This window comes from Megalopta genalis, chromosome 2 (genome assembly GCF_051020955.1).
Source record: "Megalopta genalis isolate 19385.01 chromosome 2, iyMegGena1_principal, whole genome shotgun sequence".
Taxonomy (NCBI): Eukaryota; Metazoa; Arthropoda; class Insecta; order Hymenoptera; family Halictidae; genus Megalopta; species Megalopta genalis.
The window spans coordinates 4,924,825-4,942,997 of record NC_135014.1 but is presented as its reverse complement, the minus strand read 5'-3'; the positions used below and the strand labels follow the sequence as shown (position 1 = coordinate 4,942,997).

The window sequence follows — 18,173 nt, the reverse complement described above, 5'->3', positions numbered from 1 at the left end:
TCTAATAGCAACCTCCCGAGAGTACAGACGTACAGTCTAATAGCAACCTCCCGAGAGTAAAGACGTACAAACAGTCTAAAGACGTACGCATAAAGTTAAATAAAACACGTTACAAGTTAGCCAAATTAACTGTTTCCTTTATTACCGAAAAGCCATCGTCCCCAGTTCTCAGAGAATCCAGTTTAAGAGAACATAATACCAAGCAAACCGCCACACTGTCGAGTAAATAAAGTTCTCCTTGTACAGATCAACACCTCGAATTCATTTTGCAAACTCGCATACTCGAAACATCCGATACATTTTACGTTCAACGTTTCGCATCTGTTAGTGCACAGCACTAATGTCTTTATGACACGGACGTGCCTAGCCGGCTATTTTTTGAGCTTAGGTTTTTGGGACTTCGCTTCTCTCGGCCTCGATGGCCGGGACGAGTCATAAAGAAGGAAAAGTTCCGAAGGGTCAGCCTGACATTGTATTATGACGGTAATGCCTGGAGGAACTTTCCTGCCTTTGCCGGGGCGATGCGGACGTGTGCTTTGGAACGGACTCACTGATTGACTATTGCCACAAAAAAATCGGGCAGGGCCAATCGTCGAATATTGGAGGTGCGTTGGAGGGATGACAGTCTTTATTTTATACCGTCCACATATATAGCGTCATAATTCGTCGCTATTACTGACGACGCTGTGACGTCCCAATAGCATCGATAACGATTATTTCAAACGAATGTAGAGAATTATGAACTTGACACAAGTAACATAAGGCCGGTAAAAGAAATTGCGTAACCATTGATTATGAAAGTGGTACAATTCCAATTTCCATAGACAGGTGGCGGGTTAGTGGCCACCGGTGGCTTCACAATTGTTACTATTTTAGGTTACTTATTTTATTTTCCTCCAACAATGGATAATTTCATATTCACATCGGATAGTGATATAGGTAAGAAGAAATAGTAAATCAATGTTATGACAATTGAGAATATTTATTTTATTTTCAATAAATTTACATAGAAATAAGACCCATGAATATAAACAAAAGAATAACGAACTGTGATATAGAAGAATCAAGGAGTGCATTTTGCGCGCGTTTCTCCCCACCCCACGACCCTCGCGCGTTTCTCTCCACCCCACGAGCCTCGCGCGGCGCGCCCCCCCTCCCCCCTCGCCATTTCGCGCGGCGCGCCCCCCATTCCCCTTGCCTTTCGCGCGGCGCGCCCCCCATTCCCCTCGCCTTTGCGCGGCGCGCCCCCCCATGCCCCTCGCGGCGCCCCCCCAGCGTGCGTTTTTCGCGTGAAACCCCCCCCACAACGCCGCATGCGCGGCGACCCCCCCCCCCTCCTCCTCGCTCGACAACCCCCCCCCCCCCCCACCCCTCCAGCACACCCCCTAAAATCTTGTCATTGCGTGGCTTGGGACGACGGGAGGGAGGAGGTATTAATGATAATACTAATTAGCTATTAAACTATGTAATAATCAAATGTGTGTGTATCATATCAAATACATCAATTATATCCTCTTACAATTTATACAAACACGTATTTAGAATCGGAGATGTAATCAAACTAGGAATTTTCAATTCAAAGTAACCCATTATAACCTAGCAATACAAATTTATTAAGTCAACCGAAAAGTAATCTAAATCTTTCCTTGTCTTTCTTCCAAAAAAAAATACATTTATTTAGTAAACAAATCATACATTTTAATCAACTAAATAATTTACACCATTTTTCAAACACCTTTTACCACCATAGAAGCAGTTCTTGGATTCTTGGATTCTTCGACATATCATATGTCCGACTATTGGGGACGACGTCCAGACAATCTGGACGCCAACACTGGTCACGTCCGTGTCATAACTGCTCGCAAAAACTCCACGTGTTTCTTCCTTCCCGATGGAACAACATCTGCCAACATTCAATTTTATCCAAACCAAACAAACTGGACTTGCACCGCTTTCAAAACAAACGCTCCATATTTATTCTTACACAAACTAGCTCCACTGTCTTCTTCCCTACCAGTCTCCCCGATACATCTTTTTCTTTTACTTTTTCTTTTTCTTTTTCTTATTTATGCAAAGTCTTCCCTACTTTCTTCACATCTTTCAACTTTCAACCATAAATCTTCCTTCGCATCATTCGCTTCGCATCATCCACTTCGCATCGTCCAATTGTCGTGCGTCCACTGCGCAATTCAGAAAACTATAATCATACCATACCTTTCAAATCACATTTATATTCACAAACATTTATCATACGCATACTTATTCTTCTTTAGGAATAGTTCATCAAAACTATCTTCATTTTCACTTCATTCAGCCAATTTTAACAGAAACCTTTTCTCATCACTAATTCTCACCAGTTCAAACAAAAAAAAAAAAAAATATCATCTCACATTCTGATCGCAATCTCACCAATCTGTAATAGAAAACAACCTTCACCATTCATCTATTCGATTAAACTCATCTTAATATTAATCATTGCAACATACCTGGCTAATGCATTTCCTAAACTGCCTGCATTTTTATTCATCTAAACTTCTTCTTGTTTCGTCCAACGCGAAAATTCCGTAATCTTTACAAAAAAAAGTCTCCGCTATGGCAAGTCTTATAATTATAGAGGCTGGAACCTGAAATTAGCATTCTAGAAATCAACCAATTTACTTTACTGTTTTCTGCTTAACGATACTTTACCCACCGTCCAGCACTCCAGCGACCCCTCTTAATAAATTTATATTCTTATATCTTAATGGTTTACTTTAAATTCATAGTTTTATTACGTCTCTCATCATAGATTTCGGTACAAAAATTAAACAATAATATTTATGTATCGATAGTCAGAAGTCCTTCTGCACTGTCTGTTCGACCTAATATAACAAGTTTACCTGTAAATAGGATAACTGTTTAGAATTACGTCCTCTTTACCTGCTTTTTTTAACGTCTTTGCTATATTATATCGTTATTATTAATGAATCGCCATAATTATTGTTTTTTGGTTATCCTGCAGTACACGCTGCATGTGGCGCCTCTGTCGAAGAAAAGATGAAGCTCCGTTCCGATATCCGTACAGCGCCAATCGATGCAGTGACAAAAGGCTCAAACTGTTAGCCAAATTATCGGCGATACATTTTGGCTATCGGTTTCAGCGTTTTCCCGCTAGATGGAGCAAACACCGTCTGTCGAGTAAATATAGCTCTCCTGTACAGATCGACACCTCGAATTCATTTTGCAAACTCGCATACTCGAATCCCCCGATACGTTTAACGTTCAACGTTTCGCATCGATAACGGTTATTTCAAACGAATGTATAGAATTATGAACTTGACACAAGGAACATGAGGCCGGTAAAAGAAATTGCGTATAACCATTGATTATGAAAGTGGTACAAGTCCAATTTCCATAGACAGGTGGCAGGGTTTGTGGCCACCGGTGGCTTCACAATTGTTTTATTTCACCTGCCGAAAGTTACTATTTCTTAGGTTACTTATTTTATTTTCCCCTAACAATGGATAATTTCATATTCACATCGGATAGTGATATAGGTAAGAAAAAAAATAGATATAAATCAATGTTATTTTATGACAATTGAGAATATTTATTTTATTTCATTTTAAATAAATTTACAGAGAAATAAGACCCATAAATATAAACAAAAGAATAATCTTAGAGGAAAAGAAGGAAAATTTATTCCAGGAAGCAAAAAAAATTAAAAAAAAATTTTCCTTTTTATTTTTTTTTTTGCTTGCTGGAATAAATTAAATGAAAGTACGAAATACTCGAATATTCGAGCGACTCGAAATCCGAACCAAGTCGGGATTTGATTTTCGAACCGACCCATGTACTCGGTAAAATCGAACGGCTCCAAAGAATCGAATAGTTGGAAAGAAAAATATCTAAAATAAAGCAGTAACATGTACAATATGTATATTGCAAACGATATTATGGCGAGCCACTTGAAATGCGTCCGAATTGTTAGATTTTTTTTCGAGCTACTCAATTTTTTCGAGCCGCTCGATCTTTCGAGTCACGGCTCGGATCGATTATTCGAACCGAATAATACTCGATTCGTGTTTTGAGAGTACACTCGAACAGCTCTACTCTAGATCCCCCTAAAACTGAAACAAAAAGCCCATAAGATGCACTGTCTGTACGGATCCTAAGTCTGTGACATGAGGTGTAAACAACGGGAAAATATTATAATTTAATAGTTAAAGATAAAACAATTAATGTTAGAGTTAGGTGAAGCGGGATAGAAAATATATGCCATTTCTGTAGTAACGCATTGTACTGACTCTTTATTAGTGACACGTATAATAAACGTGTTAGACATATTACTGTTCCATAACAAAAATAATATACAGTTGGAAACCTCAAAAAATGCATTGTATCAAACCGGTGTAAATGACAGTCCATGATAAATTCCCGTGTTTGTACATGTATACTGTACTGGCTGCTGGAACTGATCCGCGTTCGGTAAGCGAATCATATTTATAAAAAATGTACGATACGAAATCCCATGATCCATGAACGATACCAAAACTATTACGTAAGAGACTCATTCTTCTCGCTGGCGTGCTTAAGCAGTTCTTTCTCTGCTCATAAATCCATAATTCTTGAACACTTTATTTACCAGAAGCCTGTTAACAAGTTAAGTGCCGCGTTGGCCATATATGGATAATACTAATTTTTAACTCCGTTTTGAAAGTCATTTTTATCATAATATATTTAATAAACTGGATGTTACTAGGATTTTTAGAATACGAAAGAGTTAAACTAATATTTCTTGTGATCTAGTTTTGGTTTTATTAAATGATTGAACTGTGTTTAACGATAAGAGAAGCTCGATAATTTTCTCTTAAATAATAATTTCAGAAGAAATTGTTACATTATATTAATCTAAATAATTTGATCGGTTATAGATGAGATTGTTTAGCATCTTCGATACTAAAAAAACTATTAAAAAACTGCCGGTTGATAAAGTGTCAACGTCGAAACAATCGAACCCGTCTGCTTAGACGCTTGCCTGTTGATCCGGTGCGAGATGCTTTCCTGAATGCTAGAGCATGAAGATGACGATGGCGCGCGCGTAATATTGTACAAAAACTGTCCAATAGAATGTCCTTTATGTCGTGATACGTGGACAAGATATGTGTTAAGAATGATATAAATTCTCGCGACACGCATCCTTGCGATTTCTGTGCCCGATTTCCTATGATAGTGATCCACGGTGGATGATCATTAGAGTAGTCCTTCGGTATAGGGATCAAAAAATTTGTTTCGCGATCTTTATGGTCTTACACCTCTAAATTGTTACTGGGTGAGAAAATGATGTGTGCCAAATTTGGAATCCGCGATAAAATGCAAAAATTTGGATGATTTCATTTCACTTTCTACCATAACTGTACAAAATTTTTGTCAAAATCAGTGCTTTTATATTAGACCCCTCCCCTCTCTCTTGTCAGATTAATGGTAAATCAAACTTAAAGATTTTGTGTATAGTTTTAGAAGGCTAGTTTTTATAGTTCTTGATAATCAGGAATTATAAAAACGAGCTGCAAGACTTGAATAATTATGTAACTTTTCCCAAATTGTCCATTTTTGTTTCTAAACTGAGGGACAATTTGGGAGAATTAACTTTAACATTTGGTCAAAGGTCAACTGAAAAGCGTTGAACCCTAACCTACCCAGCAGATCGAAATAACCGGTTTCATACTTTTTCGTTTAAAAGTTGTTCAAATCGTAAAGACTCTTTCATAGGAAACAATCAAACTTGATCCAAGCATGTGTTATAATAAAAATGTAGAAATGTCTAGGTAAAAACCGTCATTTCGCTGTTATAAAGCAACACATCTTAATAATTATTTCCAGGGCTAGGTAGATTTAGTGTTAACAATATTTCTGAAGTAACGAAATACAGTTATGTTGAGAAATAAGATGAGATCATTAATATTTTTATTGCTCGATTGCTTAAAAATTTTTCACGCCTCGTTTTCTCACCGAATTCCACAATTTAGCGATATAAGACCAGGAAAATAGAAAGGTTGACGAATAAGGATCATTCTAATGATCATTCCAGAAAACGCTGTTTTCATGTTGCGAATCGATAACGACATACATACAAGTGTTACATAAACTTCGTAGAAAAGGGAAACGGTTCAGAGGCATCTCTGTGTTGTAACAATCGATCGGTAACAGTTACCTCGGCTAATGAATCACGACGAATATCAAAATGCTCTGGGGATCCACCTGTATACCTTAAACACCGATTATTATTATCTATCTATCTGCGATACATACGTTCATTCGGGCTGCTTTTACTTGACGACTCCGCGCGAACTACCGAGGAACGCTGTCAATTCGAACAACGACGCGCACATTGCCGTAGCTTAATTACGATCCATTTCTTAACCACAGATACCGGTCTGTTTCATAGTGATACGAACATCGATACGTCAAGCGGATTTTGATCTCTACCTCGTTTATATCAATGCGGTATCCAAAATCTAATGATTCCATCTTGAATTCGAAAGCGGTATGCTATGAACATCGAAGGGACTACAAGTGCACTTACTCGTTACGCCTCTTAATTGGTAAATACACGTTCGCTGATTAGTGTATGTACAGCGAGTCACTGCCAAAATCATGCGCCACGTATAAAATTACGTTTCATGTGGTAAATAAGGTGTTTATTCTGTACCATCGTCTAAACGAATATTTGCAAATATGATTAAAATGACGTTACTATAACGTACGGTTTGAAAAATATTTGGTGACTACAGGATGTTCCATAATTATGTTAACATCCTAAAAGGGGTGATTCCCTTAGCGAAAACACGATCCATGGCTTTGTTTACGAGTTATTAATGAAAAACACTGACCAATGAGAGGCGAGCTTAGTTGACACAAGGCGGCTGAGCCAACGCGCGGTCGAAGCCGAATTCCGTCGATTAGCTCGGTCGCCTAGCGCTAGGCGAGCTCGCCTCTCATTGGACAGTGTTTTTCGTTAATAATTCCTAAACAAAGCCACGAATTGCATTTGTGCTAAGGAAAAAGTTACTTGAAATGACCTCGGGTACTCCTCATTTCCGGGTATTAATATAATTGTTGAACACCCTTCTAATCGAACATATGTACAACTGTTTTTTCCCTGAATACATTTTTACCTGAATACAAAATTGACTTATCTAAATAACTTTTAAATAATTTGATATCTTTTAATCGATCGTGTGGTAACTTTCTGCCTGCGTGTTTAGTTATTATTTAAGCAGTCAATATTGTTAATAACTATGTCTCAGCTAGGAAAGTCGAATGTTTTCACGTGATCTGACTTTAACGAATGAAATTATGAAATATTTTACTACGTAGAGTGCGATTTTGTATGCGACACCTCATAAGTACACTTCGACGCGACGTTAACAGAAGAAACATAATTTTATGATTCATACAGCAATTCTGGCAGTGTAGGTCTCTCATGCGAAGTAGCGTAATTCATTGCAAATTGCATACAGGTAACTGTACAATTTTTAGGCGGGATTTCTTATACTACGTCTGCACGCAGGCGACAGCTTTCATAAATGTAGCACATCTCATCTATAATTGCACATCTCATCTATAGTTCAGTATATTTTTATAGAAACTATTATTAAAAGAAGAAGAAGAAGTTGAGGCAATTTAATGTCAGTTTCAGGGGAAACAGGAGGAAAGTGGGAGAAAATATGTACAAAAATCGAGATGGAGAAAATGATTGCAGACATACGTTGCAATAGGTTCTAGTAAATTTTCATACTGTTCAGAAATGAACTGAACGAAATTAAAGACACAATATAACAGTTCAGATTTGGCAATCGACTATAGGGGAACAGAAAATTGATGCGCCTCGACGCGTATAGGAAATTCCACCATTTTAGACAGTTCTCGGAATTGATAGATTAGAAACACCGACCGGTAAACGTATCATAATTTATCTGAAATCGATACGATCTACAGAATAAAAGTTACTCAATAAATAACCGACTATTTCCTTTGCATCGTACCACGTATTATCTAATCCGTAAAAATATAGAAACACTTATTAGATAGACTATATATAATATATATAATCCTCTACGATAAATTATGTAGCATAACTATTCAATAAAAAATGTGTCCATCCAGTTGATACCTACTGCTAATCTTAATTTTCCGCATTTAATGGAAGCTAGGTCACATCGTTGTGTTTATTCTCAACTGACTAGCAAACTTTCAGGAAAGTCGGAACAAGCGATTCCTTCTCAAACTTATTCCCCGCAATTGTACCGTCACTATAATTAAATATTTCGTATAAACTCTGTTGTCACCCGAGGCCGCGTCCTCAATCACAATAAATGAAATTTTTAACATCAAATTCCATACGCTTCAAATATCAACGTTGCATCGTTAATAAGAAATTCATTCTTTTAACACTTTACCTACCGGAAGTCTATTCACATCTTGAAGACGAATAAAAGATCAGAACATATATTTTCTTTTTAACACGTTAAGTACCGAATATCGACACCAAACATTCCCGCAGTAATATAAAAATCATTGAATCATCGAATCTGAAACTAGAAAGATAAATTTTATCACGGGAAATATTAATTCAATTCGTTTCTATTCTAAAAATCCTGTTGGCAGTCAGTATCTGCAATATGTTGCAATAAGAATGAATATCAAAATTCGGTTAAAAGCTAGTGTACCCTATATGTTACCGACGCGTCCCTCAATACATGTTAACATTGAAAATGTTTACAGTTTTTGAAAAATTCTTCTTAACAAAGGATTAATAAAACTTCAAATGGGGTTGCGCTATATCAAAACATAGTTTAAAAGCCTTGTCTCGCTTAATAATTCTAACCGAAATTATTAAATTATGTTACTGAGAGTAATTTGAGGTTGAAATTGTGTTACTGCTATCGGAAAAGCTAAAACATTAATTACGAAATATGTAAATAATTTCCGGTAGGTAACACGTTCTTAGAATAAATTTTGTACAGTGTTTCCAAGAAATAGAAATTGTAAATAAAATAAAATTATACGTATCAACACAGATCTATGCATCATCCACTATTTTTCATTGAAACAGAGTTTTGAAAATATTTCTCTGCTATTAAGAAGCATCGAATTATTATAAATCGTCATTTGTGAATGACGATCTGAGTCAGCGACCTTGAGCGAACAATTGATTTTACTCCAATAGTAGTCGTTCATTGGCTTTCAATGAACAGAAGTGTCCGCGAAGTTATATTGTTTAAGGTTCGAGTATAGGATTTATCGTCGCCGGTGTTGTTGGCGTTTCGTGAGATGTGTCATTTAACATTAACGTGGTGGTGGGCTCCTCTCGAGAGTTCTGATCAGCCCTTCTGCCACCCGGAGGGATGTAAGTCCACCAGGCCAGGAAGAAGAAAAGGAGGGAAGCTGCTTTGCCAAGGAATGCTAGCGCCATCATGTACCTGAAACACCAAGCAAGAATGTAGCTGTAATATTGTCACAGTTGGTAACAGTACTAGTAACAGTACTAGTAGTTTATACCTCGTCGGTGCTAATAAGAATTTTTTTACATAATGGAACAAATTGAAGAAAACTAATGATTTGAAAATCTAAAAATGATGCAGATGATGCGACATTAAAATAAATGAAAACAGATTCAGCTAATAAAAATTTTTATCGAGGATTTTAAATTCATAATCATTTAATTTTCAAATATTTCAACTTTATAAATTATTTAAAAATGAAATCGTTTCTCATTCGTCAATTATCGTGTGAAACCAGTATAAGACCAGTATAAGAACAAATATACTTTGAATTTTATGTATTTATAACAAAAGTGGAGAAACTTATGACTGATTTGCAACCGACTATGATTATTAGAAGAAGAAACGAATTTCTATACAGTTAATGCATTTTATGATCGACGCGTAAAGAGTGAAACGATTATGTATCAAAATCTTGTCGGATAAATTGGAATCACGTAAAGTTACAAATCAACCATTTTTAGTGTCCAGCAAATGAAAGATTAAAAAAAAGAATTATCATTTCACGCGCTTAATAATTATCACGAATTACCTGCTCATATACAAATTGTCGTAAACGAGGCACGCTCCTCTGCCGTCGCAGGTCTCGTTCCACAAAATGCAGGTATCATCTATAAGAGCACCGAACACCATCGGTGCTGGTATAGTGCCCAAAATCCTCACTTTGATCCATTGTATACCCAAGGCGAACGATCTTTGATCGTCTCGAACAACGCGGAGGGTTGCCGACAGCGCTGGCATTGTACAGAGGAATGTAATAAACATGTTACAGAAAGCTAGTATAATGAAGGGCCATAAGTATGAGCAGGTTGTATTGCAGGTGGTGTTAATCGCCTGATAGGCGATGATGTCTGTGCCGGATGTCATGTTCATCGGTGGTGCGCGTATGCAGCTGCATTCTAGATATACCTGTCAAATATAAATACAGCAATTAATTACAGCAACAAATTGAGTGACTGTAGTCTAGAAAATTAACATCGATCTTATAGATCGTTTTTGTTGTTTAAAAATATCCCATAAAACTTCGAATATCTCAGGGATGGCCAATCATTTAATCACTACGGGCGACCTGTTTTTTTTTCTTTTTTAAATTATAGGCAAATAATAAGTCTAACTTTAAAATAAACACAGATAATAGACAGACAGGCGGGCGACTAGGAATAGTAACGCGGTCGACGCTTTGGCCAACCCTGCATTATCCTAGCGATACCTAAGTCTACTGTTAGTGCAAACATGTTTCACGTTGCATATGCAACACTATTAATTACAAAAATTATTTAATCTATTACTGTTTCCAAGTGGCTGTTCTATTATCCTTGTGTGGATGTGTTTATAGTTCTGATTAATTTGGATAACCGAGGTAATTCTCTATATTAAAAATCTTAATTAAACCAACTATTTGCGATCGGTGAAGTCTTTGGCATTTCGTTTGATTGTTTCGTTTGATTTCTAGAAGAAAATTCTTTTGTCTCCAGTAAAATTTGTACAATATATAACAGTTTATTGAAACATTACCGAAGGATTTGAATTTAACTAATTTCTAAATTTCGGAAATGAATTATTATTAAAACATATGCTAGAAAATATCGAAAATATTTAATTCGTATCTAATAATATCGGTTTTCAAGGAATTACTAGTAATAATTATTTTACTGTAGACAAGAAATTCATTTCAATAAGTAATTAAGTTTTTAGCATTTTTACTTTAAAGTTGTTTAACTGCGTTTCTTGATAACATCCAGCATGGCAGGGCGAATAGTATGTGATTCCATCGACGCCGCATATTGGATTAAATTCTGATCTCGAACATCCGCAACCACTATTGCAGGCGTCGTCCAATGAGAAAGTTTTCCTGCAAATTTATCAATTATATGTATATATACCATTCTTCAAAATCCAAATGTTCCATTGCTAGTATTACCAAATAGCATAAAGTGATTGATTAATTTTCAATAGACGATAAATGTTTTATGTATTTCTATCGGACACAAACATACAAATTAATCATGTAGTATTTTAGAAGGTACAAAATTTCCTATTAGTAATTTAAGAAGAGGCAATCGATAATTGAAAAGTAACATTGCAAATAGACTCAAAAACGTTATGCATTCGTATCAAATGCGATATACTATAAAGTTTATTTAAGTACAATAATATTCAGTGTTAACAAAATATAACTTCAATGTAAACGTTTGCTTGATTCTAGGGTGTATTAATAATTATTCCAATTTTATTATACACAGGTAACAAGGAGCACGTGTGTAAGTAGTTTGTGCTCTCTATTATCTTTCTCTTTTTCAAAACTTTTTTAAACAAGCATCGAATTCAATAATTATCCTTCGTCTTCGAAAAATTTGAAAAGCACCTCGTGGATTAGGTATCTTATAATCGGTATCGCGTAATAGCTCTATGGAAAAAAATTAATTCAGAATGTTAGTTAAAAATCGTTCTAAAAGAGAAGTACAAACAAAATTCGATCTTTGAATGTTCTACGTAAATATTGCGAATAAATAATGTACTTAATTCAGTTCATTATTGTACCACTATCTAGTAAATATAGTGCTTAGTAATTGTTACACTAGTTGGGAACTTTTCTAATATCGATGAACAAACTATCTGTATCCAGTAAAGAAAAACTGTTATTTTTATATGTTACGAGTTCTATCGAAAATACAAATTTGTCTCGAAGAACTTTTATGATGTCCACGTTTTGAACAAGATACATTAAAAACTTCCGTAATTCTTTCGGCCTCTGTTTTCAAGAATTTGTGTAACATTAGCAGCAAGTTCCGGTGAAAAAAATCATCTAGAAAACTCATCAAGAGACGGTGTTCATGAGCATAACGTACTTGGTCTGTTCGGAATAGGGGACCGTGACTCCGGCGAAGTTCAGATTCGGACAATTCAGCACGAAGCACAGAGTGAAGGCGATGCAGGATGCAGTGGCTAAAAGGCAGAACTTTAAAATGCCCGAGCAGGGCAAATTAAACCGTTTTATGAGATAACCGCCGAGGAAAGTGCCGCCGCCGCCTGCGGGAACCGTAACCAGACCTAGAAACAAAAAAGTTTCGTCATGGTCTGCGTTCAACCACATTCTCACCACTTCCGAAATCTCGCTAAATTCAATCCAAAAATCTATATGATCTGCCGTGATAGAAAAGTTTGGGATCACTGACCGGACGAGTAGCTAAATTTTGCTTCTCAATGAAAAAAAAAAACGAACTCTGACACTTCAATATTTGCTAACAAGTAGACTGCGAATTTATGAATTCATCAAACGTAATGATATAAACAATTTATCTCACTGCAGCAGTTAAATTTGCTATAAAAAGATCGGATACAAAAAATTATAGATAGAATTATAGTTTTGTGATTGACATTGTAAAGATTGTCATGAAAAACAATGTTTATTTTAAAATTGAGATAAATACAAGCACTATAGAAATATTTATATACTGCAATTTATTAACCGACAGTAATTGAAGCTTTAACGATAGAAACTATTTAACTCTAACTAACTGGATAAAAGCTTGCATTTGTGGGAGACGGAAAAATGTAAAGTTCCCTTCATTGGTATTAAAACATTTCTATACTTTTAACTCTATTTACCTCAGAAAAACTGATCTCCTTATGTTAAGTATTATATGTATAATGTTTAAAAATTTTCTGATCAGTATTGGGTATGCGATATTGTACAACATTGAAATATTTTCTGATCGGTATTGTAAAAATTGTTACAGTTCAGAAAGGAAAATCGATTATAATTTATTTAAAAATTAAGGTGCATACAAGGACCGTAGAGAAGTTTGTGTATTTTGCGATGAAAAATCACGGATCATTTTGAACAGTCCTCTAAAATGTTCCGTTAAATTCTGCGCTCGCGAGAGGGACACAATACACACAGTTCTGTTGTTTTTAATGGCGCGTGGTATCCGAAAAATTTTGAACGACGCGGCGGTGCAAAAACGATTCCGCGTCACGGTATCACGAGGGGACACGGTAACATATCGTTCGGTCGATGCTGTTTTTTTTTCCAAAGCGCTTCGGGTTCTCCAGCAAAAAATGACGGCGATTACGGCAACCGGTACAGGCGGGTCCGTTTGATTGATTATAACAGAAAGTTTCGATATTATTCACCCATTAGCAGCGCGGCCGAGCTAGCGCTGACGTTGAATTGATTTTCGATCAGCTTCGGGAGGAACGCCGCGAAACCGGCGATGAGCAATCCTTCACTGGCACCTGCCAAATTCAACATGAAAAACCCTGGGTTGCCCAGGAGCTCCGTCAAAGCGCGCGGCAGCTCGCGAATTTTCGAGAACGCCTCGATCGTCTCGCTCGAGGCCGATTGCTTCGGCTTCTCGTGCGCCTCCGAGACTCTTTCCTTGGCCAATTCTTCCGAACCTGTACAAATGCAACGTATACTATATCTTATTTCATCAAATTAGAAAAGAAACGAAGCATGATTTAACGTCTTGTGTTAGAACGACGTGTGAATGATGTCACACAATTGAACGAAATGATCTGACAGCGAGAAAACATCGATGTTCGTAATAATGTAAAATTGAAACAAGTAATTATATTATAATATGGTGAACTCTCTCTCTCCTCTCTCACTCTCTCTCTCTCTCTCTCTCTCTCTCTCTCTCCCTCTCTCTCTCTCTCTCTCTCTCTCTCTCTCTCTCCGTTTTTTAATGTTTCCCTACGTTTTTATATTTCCATTATTTTAATTCATCTGGGAAATATTATTTTGGAAACTTTAGTCTAAATTAGATTTATTTATTTAATCGTATTTAGTACCGAAGTTGCAATAGAATGTTAACAATTTCTTTAATAATAGTTCTTAAATTAAAGGAGCTACGACTTAAAAAAAAAACTGCGAATACTTCTAAACATTTAATGAGCTGCAACCATTTGCGACAGATATAATTTATAAATCTTACCAGATACTTATAATTATAAGAAAAACACAGTTGAAGCAAGTTTTCCAGAAAACAGTGCATGTCATATTTTCAGAGAATGTAAGATTATGTGGTAATTAAGATGTAGAATATAGGATTTACATATTTGTCAGGAAAAAAATGGGAACAGTGGGAACAAATTCGATAGGCTCGAAAGAAAAAAAATGCAGGATGTACCAAGATTATGTTATTTCCGGGAAAAACACTGACCAATGAGAGGCGAGCTCGATTGATTTGGCCGCCTAGCGCTAGGCGAGCTCGCCTCTCATTGGTCAGTGTTTTTCGTTAATAACTCGTAAACAAAGCCGCGAATTGCATTTTCGCTAAGGAAAAAGTTACATCGAATGACCTCAGGAACCTCACATTTCCCGGAAGTAACATAATTATGGGACACGCGTAAAAATGATTTCAAGTAACAGCGAACTGCCGATTGTTTCGGACAGAATCACCGTTCACAATGAACTTTTAGCGCAAGAGGTTTTCATAGAATTGTTCAAAGTACCAGGTAACGCTGCCGGGAACGCCAAGATTGGTATTGCGATTATGAAACTGAGTACCGCAGCTCCCAGAAACCCTATCCACCATGCTCCAACCCATACGTTGCTTTCTGGCGTCAAACTGATCCTGAAAGTCAAATTTCAATTATGAAATCGTTTATTCTAGATGGAACTACTTTTGTGCCAAAGTTAAAAACTAATTTTTAGTATAATCTAATACTTCATGTATGACCCACACAATTTTTGTATCACACTTGAAAACTAATGTTTAGTACGATATCTATTGAGTAAGCCAAATGCGAAGATGTAGGAGCTGTGTAACGCGAGGAGGGTTACAAATGGCTATACTAATGGCTTTATTATGAAAATGGCTATAAAAAAATCTTGTCTTTTCTACTTTTGTACGATTAAACAAGTTGTTCAAATTTTGCGTGTCTTTTATGAACACTGATACGTAACTTAACGTACTAAATACAAAAAATCCACATACTATTATAGTAATTACTACACTGCGCGAATCTATATGGAGCATAAAAATTGTATGCAACGATTGCAAAACGTAGGAGCCAAATGCAACGTTTTTCTCTCTCTCTCTTAAATAATTTCGAATAAGTTGAAATTAATACTCCGACATATTTAGTTTTTTTTTGTATGCAATCTGTTCACTATTTTATGCTTCGCCTAGCTATCGTTGCCATAAATGCATAAAATCCGCAATCTAGTAATTCCTAGGTTACGGATCGTTATGCAAAAGAAAAATTTTTTATATTTCAATCCTAGAACGACCCCCTGGGGTTGCCGTCGAATCCACAAATTTTCAATTTGTTTGCAAACGTGTTGATAAATACTCAAACATTGAGGTTATACATTATACAATTGAGAACTTGAATGAAATATTTAGATAATAGAATGTGTGTGTTTTGATATCAGGATATTACCTTCGAATAAGGGAATAAACATTTACCGATCGTCGATCAGAAATCCACTTACGATCACGCAGGGTCTTGAGTGGCCCAGAAATTGATCGAAGTTCAAGCAAACGCATCATCGATTAAGTCACCGGTGGCAAAGAACTTAACGGAACGAGTCGAACGCTATCATATAATTAGCAAATAACGAAATACGCGACTCCCTCTCGCTTCTTTCATAAATAGCGACCGACGAGTGGGTCAGCCAGGACCAATAACGTCCTTGGCGGTGCAATTACATTTTCCCGGAACCGCTCACGTTCAGGCTACTTCCGCCGACCCGCGTCTGAGTGGCTCGTATATGTGGCGCGTTTAATTTTCCAGGCAAATGAAAAGTTTCGCCGGCAGATGCTGCCTCCGCCAACTTGGCTCTCGAGCCGCGAAGCTCGCTTCCAACTACTTTTCTCACTTTCCTGTTCCCTGAGTGATCAAGGCACGGACGATCCTTACCGCCGCATAGTGGACTATTGGGTCCAAAATACTGGCCAAAATACGATTTTTTCAATCTTGTGTAAGATGAAAAATTTTGTGGTTGTTCGGGCTATTGTAACATATGAACAACAGCGTACCAGCATTGAAAGTAATGACTTTTATGTCAAGTACTCGTTTTTCTCTCCGCTTGTTTTTTTTGGAAATATCGCTCAGTTTTTAGGATCGTTTATGTGCGATGAAGAAATTGCGTTCATTGTTTTTTTACAAACACTTTTCAGACAGCTATACATTACAGTTTTCAGCAATCTTCACTTTTTAATTGTTTTTCTGTTTAAAATTATTTGAATCCGAAGACAACTTATTATTCATTGTGATATTCTTCATTTACAGAACTTTTGTGTAAGAAATTTTTAGACTTTATAGCGTAGAGTCTCAATGTTCTCTTTTGCTTCATTGCTAACCGCAAAAGTTTTTTTAACAATGCAAAGAGAATTATAATCAAGAGAAGAATTATAATAAGAGAATATTTAATAAATAAATAAATTAATATAATTTAAAAGCCATATTGATACATTTTGGCTGCCAATTCTTTTTGCATTGTTAAGAGCAACGAAGCGGAGAGGAAAATAAATACATAAATGACAATATGATACTAGTATACTATCGTTCATATATTCCAATAGTGCAGACAACCAAAATTCATTCATCTGACGCAAGCTTTGAAAAATCGTAATTTGGTCAGCTTTTCGGACCTAATACTCCACTGCGCGTCGTTTTGGCGCGGAACACCAACGCGAGAGAAAATTAGTCAGGAAAGCTGCACAAGCTTCGGATTCGCGAAACATCCGAGCGAAGCGCGATGGAAAAATGCGACCGGAAGTCGTGATGGTTGCGCCGGAAGAGCCTGGAAACGCAGCTCTAGCCTACCCGTCAACTACGAACCGCCGTTACCGGATAATTACTTTTGTTCCTCCTGCTATTTCGTTTTTCATTTTCTTTTTCTTGTTCGGCATTCTATTTACGCGTCCCAGTTTCCCAACTTCCGTTGTAATATCGAGTTTAAACGGAAGATACGGGTACCACGGATCCGTTTAACGATAACGGCTGCACGGGGTTTCGCTTATGAGTTTCTTTGCTGTTTAATAAAACGATGCTTGTCGCTGGCAAAAGGGTGCATTGTTTCTTTTGGACCTGAGATTTTGAGTGAGCTAACGTAGTGGACGAACGGAATTCCGTATGTTTTGTAAGATAGCATTTTGTGTGTCCAAATTGGACTATTAAGTCGCAAGCAATAAATTTTCCGATTTTTACTGATATAATAAATAATATATTTAAATTGTAATTTAATAATTTCATACATTTAAATTATAATTTAAACATATTAAATTATTAAATTATAAATAAAGTAATACATTTAAATTATAATTTAATAATTTAATACGTTTAAATTATAATTTAATAATGTAATATATGTAGATTATAATTTTTTATAAAATTATTTACGTAGAAAGATTTAAAATATTTCAATTATTTACCTAAAAATATTTTTCGACCAGTACTTTTTGTAAATCGAAACAAATAGGTGTAGACAAAATAACTTGTTCTTATTTAAGAAAGATACATAAGATGACTATTTTTAATAAAATGTCATAAAATAATGCTATAAAACATGTCTAATTTTATTTTGCTCAGAAGTCTACAGTTTAATAACTATTGTGAATAGACAATACGCGCGGAGATCCTATAAAATTCTATCGTACTATAAATTTTACT

The 18,173-nt window shown here is 36.1% G+C and overlaps 1 protein-coding gene and 2 long non-coding RNA genes across 16 annotated transcripts in view; 1 reads left to right on the top strand and 2 right to left on the bottom strand.

Moving 5' to 3' along the window:
* Positions 1 to 743: 743 nt before the first annotated feature.
* LOC143263870 (uncharacterized) lies at positions 744 to 4,272 on the top strand. The gene is made up of 2 exons (XR_013037227.1): positions 744 to 939; positions 3,002 to 4,272. It is a non-coding gene; the product is annotated as an uncharacterized LOC143263870 (long non-coding RNA).
* LOC143263869 (uncharacterized) lies at positions 1,450 to 3,025 on the bottom strand. Of its 4 annotated transcripts, XR_013037226.1 has the most exons (5): positions 2,920 to 3,025; positions 2,693 to 2,861; positions 2,487 to 2,624; positions 2,260 to 2,413; positions 1,450 to 2,180 (listed from the first exon to the last, which is right to left on the bottom strand). It is a non-coding gene; the product is annotated as an uncharacterized LOC143263869 (long non-coding RNA). The 4 variants fall into 4 exon arrangements; XR_013037223.1 differs by having other exon boundaries at positions 2,693 to 3,015; XR_013037224.1 differs by lacking the exon at positions 2,260 to 2,413 and having other exon boundaries at positions 1,450 to 2,197; positions 2,693 to 3,012.
* Positions 4,261 to 18,173, bottom strand: part of Oatp26F (Organic anion transporting polypeptide 26F) — a 79,050-nt gene continuing 65,137 nt past the window's right edge. For all 11 annotated transcript variants that reach the window (XM_033483622.2, XM_033483627.2, XM_076528764.1 and 8 more), the window contains 6 exons: positions 15,006 to 15,127; positions 13,683 to 13,946; positions 12,395 to 12,596; positions 11,250 to 11,397; positions 10,078 to 10,454; positions 4,261 to 9,464 (listed from right to left, as the gene is read on the bottom strand). In XM_033483622.2, coding sequence (XP_033339513.1) covers positions 9,263 to 9,464; positions 10,078 to 10,454; positions 11,250 to 11,397; positions 12,395 to 12,596; positions 13,683 to 13,946; positions 15,006 to 15,127 — 1,315 coding nt within the window. In that variant the 3' untranslated portion in view covers positions 4,261 to 9,262. The remainder of the gene's footprint in view (positions 9,465 to 10,077; positions 10,455 to 11,249; positions 11,398 to 12,394; positions 12,597 to 13,682; positions 13,947 to 15,005; positions 15,128 to 18,173) is intronic.